The sequence below is a fragment of the Poecile atricapillus genome, chromosome W, assembly GCF_030490865.1.
Source record: "Poecile atricapillus isolate bPoeAtr1 chromosome W, bPoeAtr1.hap1, whole genome shotgun sequence".
Taxonomy (NCBI): Eukaryota; Metazoa; Chordata; class Aves; order Passeriformes; family Paridae; genus Poecile; species Poecile atricapillus.
In genome coordinates, this window is record NC_081288.1 from 16,725,339 (window position 1) to 16,737,492 (window position 12,154).

Consider the following 12,154-nt stretch of genomic DNA (forward strand, 5'->3'; position numbering starts at 1 on the left):
CATAGTACTGTAGCTTTGCAGAGGTGCACTGCGTGGTGGTCAATACAAATACTTGTTTAGCACACTGGGAGAAAGGAGTTGGGGAGACATATCCATCCCATGTTATTCCCACACTGTTGTACTTGATTTGAAAGGAAAATACATAATTTTAATTTTGTGTCATGAAGGGTATTTGTGATGATTTTGCTTTATGCCTGTGCAAGCAGTTAGAACTTTCTGTGGCTGCCTAATGTGAGGATCTAGCCCATAATTTAACTTCTATGTTTTTTCCCCTAACACCATGCAAAATCAGAAGTACATTTCCCCCTCTCTGTTTTGTAGGGACTTGAAGTGTTATTTTCAGAACACCCATTCAGAGTGATTGCACACCAGACCAGATGCTAAATGGGACTTCAAACCTGACATTAATCTGCCTCATTGCTTTTGAAAAAGCACACTCTTTGTGTGTTTCCCTTTTAAAGTCAGGGCTAAAGGCATCCTCTTTCCATACACATTGTAGTTGAGTTATATGGATTGAAGAAAGACAGGAATAAGAGAAGGATTTTGCCAACAAAATAAAATCCAGCCTTGGCTTTTCACAGCAGATTATATGGGAAGAGGGTTTCTTCAGTGTGAGTAAAGCTTGGCCATGGCATGGTGATTAAAGTGTACTAAAGGACAGACAAGAACTATTCAGGCTTCTCTCAGCAAAGCTACACTTCCTTCACTCTTTTCTTTGATTTTAGTGTAGCCTAGGTCTTGGCACTCTTCCTGTGAAGAGATGCTGTAATTCCTTTCCTTTCCTCCATTCATTCCTATCTGCCTTGCAAGAAAGGAAACTAATTCATGTAGGTAGCATGATATTCTCACACTTTCTTGTCCCACCTTTGCAAGAAAGTCACTGTTTCACTGAGATTCTTTTCCCATCAAAATTCATTGTAAAGACAAGTATAATCTGTAGGAACTGATGATATTTCTTGGTAGATTTTGCAGTATACCATTGCAACCTGGATAAAGATTTTACCACGTAAGTGTAAAATATTTTTTTCCCTCATGAATAACTTATAAAAGGCACTGTGATTACAGATACCGGTTTGACCTTCAGGACAACCTTCAAGCCTGGCATTCTCCTAGGACTTTCTTTTTGGAGGGGGATGTGTCAGTTGGGTTTGGGTTGTGGCCTGTCATCTGAACCACACAAAGATCAGATTACCTCATCAACCTCATCTCTTTACTCTCTTTCAATGTGACATATAAAACTCCTCCCATGTGTCTCCAAATTGCAGCAATAGATGGTATTAATAAAATACCAATAAAAGTTTTATAATGGTAAACATAGTCAGGTACTGGAATTGCTTGCATAGAAATGCTCTATAATACTGGATATGCAACACTCAGTTTGCAAATAGTCTTAAAAACAGGTTAAACAAATATCTTTAAGAAATTATTTTAGATGTGGATAATACACCTTCAGGCAAAGGAATGGGTGAAATTTCTTTAGCTCTACTTTTTATCATTTGTTAAGCCTGTTAACAGAACTCTGGAAATATTTTGGGTATTTACCATCTCTTGACCTGTAAGAAACGATATCTTGGAAAATCAGCGTAGAAAAGTTTTGCATAATTGGGTAATTTGAATGAACTCGAGAACTGAGGGCTTCTTTTTCAGTATTCCTCATGAGACTGGAAAGGGGCTTGATAGCATGGGTGTATGTGTGATACACAGCGTTGTAAATGTGCTTTAATCCTAGGAAATGTCTCTTTTTGTTTAATGCCCAGGGAACAACGTCATGAGGACCATCCATGGGGTAGGAGAGATGATGACCCAAATGGTGCTGAGCAGAGGGTCTGTATTTCCCATCAGTACCCCTGACATCCAGCCAAGCCTTCACCCAAGCAAGCAAGCCAGCACTGCAGACAGTGAAGATGTGATTGTAATGGACACCAAATTGAAAATCATTGAGATTTTGCAGGTAATGATGAGGAATGGCATATTACACAGCAGTCATTTCACGGTTCTTTACTCACATAGTGGCCAGTTCTGTTACCTACATTCTTACTATTCACTGAGCTGCTCATTGTAGAAGTAACTCCTTGCTATAAAGAAGGATAGTCCTCTGTGTGAACAACTGTACAGTTGTGGTCCTCACCCTTGAAGTTGTACCAGCTTCACTTTTGAAGGCACAGGATGCTGCAGAAACTTTCACTGTAACTGTGCAATTACAGAACTTGTCCTCTAATCTGCCTCACCAATGTTTCCTGAAGGCAGTGTGTCTGTTTCCATTTCTTTCACACTCATTTAACACTGGGGTTGTTGCTTGATTTAAGCATTTGACCCCTTTGTTGCAGTAGTTGGATGAAGGGCAGAACTGGCCCTGGCACCACTGAAGTTGTGCGAGGCTGTGCACTTTTGTGGTGCATTTAATGCATTTCAGGTTTTCACTGTTGGGCTGAGAGCAGGCTGTGGGCTGCTGTGATTTTCTCCCTGCTGACCTGACAAGCTGTGTGACACCAGCCTGCCTCCTGAGATGCAGTTTGCACTTTTTGCTGTTAATAAGTGAAGTGGCACACGCTTGCTCTGTGTATCAAATCCTGTTTTCTGCAATGCTTAGGCCCTAAAGAATGTTTCAGTGTTTTCTATAAATTCTCTGGATTTGTTGGTACCAATGTCACTTTTGAAGGATTCCATTTTGTCCTGACTGCTCATAAATTATTTCGATGACTCTAATTACTTGTCATCTCAAAGGCTATCAATTGTTAGAATACACTCAATATGGCATTCTTTGATTCCAGGCCTCCTTTACTTCAAAACTTGTAGTGAAAGAGTGTTTTGAAATTTTATTACCTAAATAACATCATTCACATGTATTGCTTTTCATTTTCCTTGTTTTCATGACTGAATTTCTCTCCATACTGTCCTGCTTTACTGGTCAATGCCTAGGAGGATGATTCCAGGACCTTGTCCTGTGCATTCCTTGAGGGAATCACATTTTGTCTCATCCTTTCCTTTTTCATAGCCCATGCATTGCAAGAGCACCCAGGACTGAAGAGCACTTAATCCTAATTTTCTGCTTAATCTGTGGTTTGTTAGTTAAGGATTAGTCACGTGGTCAAATTACTTCAGATAAACAGGTTGTCATATGCTGGGTGAATCTCAGTAAATGTGTATATCTATGATCCTAGCCCACACAAAATACAAAATAAATCAGTTTTATTTAAAATGCAATGAAGAAGGATTAATTTAAATCATGTTACCTTTCATTACTGTGTTTTTAGTCTCAAAGGTGAGTAAAAATATTTTAGATTTATTATACTAACATGCATAGCAAGTGCAATGTTGATTAAAGCTGTTCTATTCTCAGAAATAGTTCATAGAAATTTAATTCTCAGTGTATCTTCATATTGCTTTAAGCAAAGACTTTTTAACTTATGATTTCTATTCTGCCCTCAGCCAGAATTCAACAGATGGTCTGATAGACTTAGTCAACTATGCATGGACTTGGGAAATTTTTATTTTTAAAAGTCTTGCTTGTACAATTCTGAGGCAACTTAATTATGGAACCAAAATAGACAAATCCTATTACAGTGGGTCTGGGAAAGCATGTTTGGCTTTAGCTGTAGATCAAAGAAACAGGTTGCCACCATTTGCTAAGTCACCTTTCAGATCACCTGTCACCTCAGCCTTGAAAACCCAGCATATGTCTTTCATCTCCACTGATTGTAAAATATGTAAATGATCTTAAAGGTGTTTGATGATGTGCTTGCATTTCCTGTGGGTAAGAAGCATCCATGTGTATAAGTGTCAGCCCTTCTTTTGATACTAATACTTCCAGCCTAGTTGTTTTCCTCACTATTCCAATATAAAAGCAGCACTTCCAGGTCTGAATTAGGATTTTTCCTGTATGAGTTTCTGGTTTCACAGCTGAGGAACAAAAAGGCATTTTTCAGGCATCCAAGAGGGTGAGCCTTGAGCCTGTTTTTCTTGCTCTTTATTCCACTTTATGGGGCATTGGAAGTCCAGCTGAAATGTGGAATAATTGATGTCAGCGAGGGTTTGAAGGTTCTGACCTGGCTTGCAGGCAGTGAGGGCAAGGCAGCATGTTGGAGCCCTTGGACACACCCAGTGGTACTCAGCAATCCATAGGGCAGAGAGGATTGCTCACCATGTCTCAGGATGGGCAGGGTAAAGAAAGGAATCACAGAAAACTGGTGAATGTAATGGATTGGTTTTTCATAGTAGACTTAAATTAATTTACTTCACTTCTTTTTTTTCCTTGTAGTTTATTCTCAGTGTTAGACTGGACTACAGAATATCCTACATGCTGTCTATCTATAAGAGAGAGTTTGGGGAAAACACTGAAAACATTGACTGCTCTACATCATCCCCACCTGACACGCCAGGGACTGCCTCAGGTAAACCTTGCTATTTCCTTTCAATGCAAAGTATTTCTGTGTAGGCAACTGCAGACACTGAGCTCCGCTGCAGCAGAAAGACACAGTTGAAAACCTTGTAAAAAAATTAAAATTTTAAGGAATTCCAAAAGTTTTGTTTTGCTGCCCTCTCCTCTAACAAAAAAGTGATTCCTTTTTCACCACCATGATACTTTGTTCTTTTATTTGTGCTCTTCCCGAAACACTGCATGGTGGCAAATGGACAGTGGCTGGGGACAGATGAGGACAGGTTTAAGTAAGGTGAATGTGGTACAGGAATTATTTGGCTTTACAGGGAGCCTTCCCGTGCACACAAAAGTGCTCAAAAGGTCTATGTGAACACCTGCAAGCAGAAGACAATTGCTCTAGGTGAAGGTGGGCATATGTATAATACAGGGGTACTAAAGTCTTAAGTAATAAGTTATATTAAAGCAATTCTAAAGCAAAATGATAATGTGGTAAATAACTGGGTTAATGATAAATATTCAAAAGTTCATGTATATTCTTTGTTGGGGCTGGCTCATGTAAGAAAAAAAGTAAAAGTTTGACAATCTGTGTCTTTTGTGGGGCACTGATAGTGGCTAGTACAGCTCCTAGCACCATGTGGCTTTGGTTCATCACTACATTGCTCTTCCTCAGGGATAGTAATCCACAATTTAAGTCTGTCCCATATCCTGTTTGTTCTCTGCTACTCTTGCAGAAAGCAAATTTTGTGTAGCTGGGGAATGAATAGTTAGACCTTTACTTTATACCATCTGCTCTAAAGAGGAACAGAATTCCATTTTGTTGTTCAGATTAAATGATGATCATTGGCTGTTTGTTTTTTGGTTTTTGGTTTTTTTAAAATTTATTTTGTTTAAATCTTTTCTTCTGATTTTTTCCCAGCAATTGTTCCTGACATAGATGAAATTGCAGCTCAGGCTGAAACCATGTTTGCTGGCAGGTATATCCTCTGAAGTTTTACCTCTATCTATATTTATTTATTTTTTTGTTCACATCAGTGTTTCTCATGGCCAATCTCTGTTTATTCTGTGCCTATTTTTATAGCCCTTTCTCTTCCTTTGCCTTCTTACTTGTTAATTGCATAAGCCATACCTGAACATACATGTGCCAGAAAAGACCTGGATTTCAATCAGGCAAACAGCCCAGCTGGATGGGTGTGGGATTGGCTATGACCACCCTCTTAGTTGTAACAGAGCTGGTAGAAAGTTTTTGCCATTTTCCCAGAGGCAGCAGGGGAATGGTGTACAGGTGTATTGGGCTAAACCACACTAATTTTCTATTTATCTTATACTGCCTCACATGGGTGCTGAAAAACCACTCTTCTTCTGGTGTGTCTTATGGCTACAGCTCCAAATTGCCTGGATCAACAGCGTTCTGTTGACTCTTAGTATTTCTCCTACCACCTGTTGTCCCTGCACTTGGTGTTCAAACTCCTTGGGAAAATTGTGTCAACAGAAATCTCTCCTGTGACTCCTCAGATCAGGCATGGACCACTTGCCATGATCTCCTGGTCCACCAGAGGCCTGTAGATCACAATTCATGCTTGCAGAGTTTTGGAAGGGGTTTTAGCTATGCTGTGAACAGAAAAAAATAACCCATGGAAAACACACTGGAGAGTTATTACCATTATCACTATATTGGTTTAATTTTATGGGTATAATTATAATAATACCAGTAAAAATTAATTCCATTTAGACAAGGCCATAGACTTTAAAATTTTTCTTGAAGCTAAGGAGAAGGATCTGCAATGTGGGCACTATGATCTTTCCTCTCAGTCCCTCATGCATCCTCAATCTTTACCAGCCCAAGCAATGCCTCCAGGCCTCTTCTGAACTCCCATAACGTAAAACAAGACACAGCCCTTGGCATCTGCATCTTTAAAATGAACAGCGAGACCGAATCGTTTCTTGGGAACATTCTTTCTGCTTTGATATGTTAAGTGTGAATCTGCTTTCTGCCATTCCACATAATGAATATGATTCCAGAAATGATGCTTTTGGCAATTCTTGCTATTTTTGATCTTATTTTTTTCTTAAATGAAATTTTAATAGCAGCTGAAAAGGAAAGGGTCAAATTAATCTCTGATGAAATGCAGTTTAATTTGGATTGGGGATGAGCCTGGCTCAACTTATCCATAACATAAATGAATGCTTTTACAATATAGATTTTAATCACAGTGTTTGGCACATTTCTGTGTGTAGATACTTCTGCCCCATAGTATCCATTCTGCTACAAGATTGCTGCAATAACTGTAGAAGTCCTTATAAAATATGTTAAAGTCATATTTATAATTTCCTTCCTGCCTCATATTTGATTTGATTTTAAGAACTATGTTGAGTGAAGATTGTGTCTAGAGGGATATTTATCTCAAGAGCTGTTATTTTTTCTTATTCACTTTACTTTACTTGACCCTTTTTTCCCCCCTTTCTGTTGCAGAAAGGAGAAGAACGCAGTTCAGCTTGATGATGAAGGGGGCAGAACTTTTTTACGGGTCCTCATTCACCTCATCATGCACGACTACCCCCCGTTGCTCTCAGGGGCTCTGCACCTGCTGTTCAAGCACTTCAGCCAGAGAGCAGAAGTTCTGCAGGCATTCAAACAGGTATGGATGGGCTGACTGTTATCCCAGGAAACTGAACCCAGGGAGCCTTTCCAAAGGCTGCTCTGCTACTTAAATTGCTGTTTGTTGCATGACAGTGTTATTTCCCCAGAGGTCAAGTATCAGCAGACTTCTATGGCCTTATGTGCTGGTGTATATTATAGTTCTGTGCCCCCAGAAATTGCTATTGCTGGCACTGCAACCATTAGGGAAAACATAGGACTGTGGTGAGCCTCTCACAGGGATCCCTCAGGGACAGAGCCAGTGCCTCATGTTTGGCAAACTGTGTCCCCGTGTCAGCAGTGAGACTTCCCTGTCATCAGGGCCACTTAGGCCAGGTATTCTTATTTTGTTACTCACCTGATGCTTCTAATTCTAATTCAGGTGTCTTTGCAGTGGGCTCCCCTGCCGGATACAGCTACGCCCAAATAGCAGGAAGACAGGGATAGAGCCAAGCCTGTTTTCAGCTTTTATTCTCTCCCTCTGGTAGTGGTGCATGTGCAGGCTCCATGTGTCTGTGGATTAGGATGGGGAGATCTGATGTCATGGGGCTGCAAGACAGAGATGCCTCTGTTACGTAACCCTCTATAACATATGTTGATAAGAACATCTGATGCTTATTTCAGGAGCTCGGTAGCATGTTGTCTCATCGTTATGTAAGGTGGGGAGGTTTCTCTCCTGTGCAAACAGATGAATGATAAAGACCTGAAAAGCTTTTGTTTAATGTTTTTGTTGTGCAGCATAATGGCCTCCCACCAGGTATTTAAAGTTAGGCTGTGCTGGTTAGTTGCATAAATAGCTGTTATTCCCAGGTAAGCAAGGACTGAATTGCTTAACGTGTTTTTGTGAAGGATGGAAAAGGCTAATAGAGAAATAAACAAAAAAAGGCGGTAGAACACGTGAAATAAGAATGCCTGCAGTTGAGCAGCATTCATAAATTCTGTAAAATAACAAGGTTCTTGCAAGGCAAGCGAGATGATTATGATGAAAACTTTATATTACAAAATAGTGAATATTTGCCTGGATGTAATGTGGTTTTAAAAAAAAATCCCTATCAGTGTTGTTAGTGACCTTTATCTTTTACATGAGTATGATTTCTTAATAGTGTTTATTAATTTACTGTAAAGATTGCTGATAGTTTTTTGGCATATTATCTTCATTAATAATCTTGGGAGAACAGAGAGTGTTACAAAGAAATATATGTATATATGTATATATGTATAATATATGTAGGTCATGCTAAATCAAGAACTACACATAACAGTGAAAAAACCCAGATAATTTGAGCAGTACAGAAAAAAGAAAAAATGAGACTAATCTTAATAAGTGGCAGCCATTCAGGTGGTGAGAATTCCATGAACCTGAAAGTCAGTTTGTCAGTTATATTCAGTGAAGTTTTTCTAAGCTGGCCCAACAGTGTGAAAGTATGTTATTTTCCAATATTTGATTATGGTGGTGTAGGAGATCATTAAAATTTCTGGCCATTCTGACTTTTCTTTGGATGCCCTGATCCCTTGTCATACCATCCTTTTTTTCCTTTTTCTTCTGAAATGCAGTGCTGAATCAGTAGCTATTTCTAACTATTCCTTTAATAGTGTGTAATAGTGTGTAATGTCATGAGGATCATGATCAGTGCATGAGAGCTCACTCTGCACAGAACTCAAGAGCCTGTAAATCTGCCTGTGCTGAAAAAGTTTTGCAGTGTATCCAAGAAGGTGAGAGGATGTTGTGTATGTTGTAACTATCCATTTTGGGCAACTGCAGCCTCTGGCTCTGCTAAAGGCTGAATGATAAATGGGGGCTAAAAGCCTGTGTGTGCCATGTTTCAACTGCACAGGGAAGGTTGCACAAGGCACCTGGAAAGAGAGGCTTAGAATGGGAACTGTCAAGAAAATTACCCAGCCATAAGTGCTGGTGTTACTGCTGTAACAGCTTTACAATTTTCTCCATTTCCAGGTTCAGTTGCTGGTGTCCAATCAAGATGTGGATAACTACAAGCAAATCAAGGCTGATCTTGACCAGCTACGTCTGACTGTAGAAAAATCAGAATTGTGGGTTGAGAAGAGCAGCAATTATGAGAGTGGAGAGGTGGGCGACAATCAAACCAAAGGGGGAGAAGAGCCAATGGAGGTGGGTTTAAAGCCTTTACTGTCAGAACTGTTTCAGTGTTAATAGGCAGTTTCATGAACAATGGTAAAATCATGGTCTGGTTAAGCAAAGTGGCAAAATGAGAATATGAAGTATTCTGGTTGAGCTTTAGGAACTGACAGAAAAGGAAATAATACCTCCGTTATCAATGTGTTCAATATTCTCTCCTGATGCTTTCAGTAACTGTATTCTTACGTCACAGAGCTGCCTTCCTTTCTGGGTGCAAGCCAGGTGCAGCACTCTGGAAATAATCTGGGAATTGTGTGCTGGTAGTTGGGTTGACTTGCTGGAAGAAAAGAGTAGACAGTGTCCTGCAACTAAATGAGAGGAGTACAATCAAACCCATGTTTTCAAAAATCACAAGCAATTCCACTCTTCACCACATGAGATTGACCTAAGAAGGCTGAGATTTTGTAGGTGAATTAATGTTTTAGTTTCTTTGGCCCTTGTCATACCACTTTCTCAGGATATACTCTGGTTTCATGTAGAACTTGAATCTAGGACCATGAAGTCTTTTTTTTTTTTTAATCTTATTTTTTTTTTAGATTTGTTTGGATGTTTTAAATTTTGCTTTTCAGTGCAAACTGAGGTCACCATTTAATCATTTAACTCCAGCATGAGCTTTTAAGAAAACACAAAGTGTTGCTGTGATTGAGGTTTGTACCATAAAAGTAGATAAAGAGTAGACAGAGCAGGCTTTTCCACCAATATTCATTCCCACTTTTCCCTTTTCATCAGAGGAGGTGGGGAGAGATGAACAGCTGTGATTTTTGACACAGCATTTTCCTTCTCTTTCCTGTTGCCAAGACAAATGGGTAAGGAAGTCCCCAGGGAAGTAGAAAGCCAAGTAGAGGTTATTCAGCATTGTGAAGGCTACACATTAGGAAAAAACAGGAGCTATGGAGAAGAGAGAAGATGCTTGCAAATATCTGTGACACACATGTGGTATTTTAGATGAGAAAGCAGATTTTTGGTGGCTTCATGCAGGGGCAAATCCAACACTTCAAGGAAGAATCCCAAACTCTTGCAAAAATGTAGGTCCTACTCTTTCTCTGATCTGTCTTAGCTGGCGTTCTGATATCACATCTTTAGTGGTGTCAAAATTAGGGGAGGAATCTGGAGTTGGTGCTTAAGTATGTGGTATTTCCTTCTTTCTTTCCGCAAGTACAGCTCTAGTAGGAAAGAAAATGTTCCTTTATGTATTTAATGAACTGAAAAGGTAATGGGGAAACAGAAAACAGAATTGCGTCAGGATTACCAAGTTTTTTAGCTATAATACATTTTTAAAGTGTATTTTATTCCTATGGGTAGCTTTGATAGCAAGAAAACTCCAGGAAAAGGGGTAAAATATTGTGTTTGAAACAGAGGCATCTCTCAATGGGATATTTTGAGTGGTTTTTTCCCATGAGGCACCTGTGGGTCTGTATGGATTAGCAGTGCTTCAGTAGATGCACAATATTATCTCTGTCAGATCAGAGAGATTATTGTATTAGAGCAGTAATACGTAATCTGCTGGTTAGATCGTCTGCTGGTAATTCCCTGAGAGCTGTGCCAGGTTACAATAGCTCAGAATCTTCTCCATCATTTTTTTCCCTTGCTAAATTTTTCTTTAACAGTGAAGATGTGTTTTTACCTGGCAAAAAAGTAACATTAGATAGTCAGTACTCTCTTTGAGGTCTTAAATCAGATGTAGAAGGTGTGATGTTGGGCATAATCTACAGTGTATAAAGCAGGTGTCTAGCTTTAGGCAGATAAAAATCCCATGAGATCCATGCTTCCTTGGAATGGATACTGGATATTCAGAAGAGCTGGATGAACCTTTAGGTCTTTAGGGAATATGCCCCATTTGCCTGTGTTTAATTTTTCCCAAAGAACATTGAAGTGTGCACAAGGACTTAAATGACATTCCAGAACATTCTTATGTTAATCCCAAGTTTCTGTTGTCACATGAAACCTGTTGAAAGATGTGCATAAGAGTTTAAAACTACGATTTTTTTTTTTTTTCTGAGTAATTGTTTTCATCTTACTATCATAACCTGTGGGCATTTTCTTTTTTTTTTAAGTCATATGATTCCAGAAATGGGATTTGTAGAAAAAAGGCCTTGTTCTTATAAAAGTATCCAGAGTTCTCCATAGGGAAAATGTCTTGATAAGGACTGGAGATCAGAGTTGGAAAGAATACTTGGAGTTAGGTCAGACATAAATGAGGCACCAGTAGGGTTAGGAAGAAATGCTAAAACTGAGCTCACATACAAGCCCTGCTTGAGAAGGGGAAATCAGATAAAGCCTGTTCACTTGGTTCTCCCTAGGAAGGGTGCTCTGGGTCTGTGTTAATACTACAGACCACAGAAAGTGTGATTTTCATTGTCTCGTCCCTGGAAGACGAGTTTGGTGGCGTTGTGCCAGAACGTGAGGAGGAGAAACAGGCTCAGTGAAAGAATTTTAAGGTGAAGCAGGAATAGAGTGTAGTGGCATTTATGGAGTTCCTCATCTTTTCCATCTGCTGAGAAAGTTCAAGGTTTCAAGCGGTCTAAACCTTCAGCACCTGATGTTCCTTTACTTCCTTGCTCTTCTGGTCTGTGGCACCTTGCTTTGGTTCTGGGGATGTTTGAACAAACATCACATATAGGCTGAGGTTGTGAACTGAGAATTCTGTATGTGTCCCTCATTCCTCTGGTAAGGAAATACAGCCTATGGAGGGCAAAGCTGAGCCATGGGGACACTAACATGTGCCTTGCACTGTTGTCCTGCTGGGATGAGGGAGACTGGTTGGTGGTGGGGAGCTGCTCAGACTGAATGCTGGAATCTGGGGACTCGTAAGAAAGGATCTAAGACTGACGCAAAGTGTTATCTCAGGAATTTCATGGATAGAGGGAGAGGTCTCTTTCAGAAAATATAATTTCCTAAAGGTGGGGTACTCAGGTGAGAACCTTTCTCACTGAGCTCTCTGTGCCTGCCTGTTCCCTGTGGGAAAGTGTGACAAGGAATGTCAATC

At 39.8% G+C, this 12,154-nt stretch overlaps 1 protein-coding gene across 1 annotated transcript in view; it reads left to right on the plus strand.

Annotated features, from left to right (window-relative positions):
* LOC131591576 (inositol 1,4,5-trisphosphate receptor type 2) overlaps positions 1–12,154 on the plus strand; it is a 244,024-nt gene that overhangs the window by 89,008 nt on the left and 142,862 nt on the right. Inside the window, exons 22-26 of the mRNA XM_058862400.1 lie at positions 1,758–1,951; positions 4,259–4,391; positions 5,295–5,352; positions 6,849–7,014; positions 8,968–9,141. Coding sequence (XP_058718383.1) covers positions 1,758–1,951; positions 4,259–4,391; positions 5,295–5,352; positions 6,849–7,014; positions 8,968–9,141 — 725 coding nt within the window. The remainder of the gene's footprint in view (positions 1–1,757; positions 1,952–4,258; positions 4,392–5,294; positions 5,353–6,848; positions 7,015–8,967; positions 9,142–12,154) is intronic.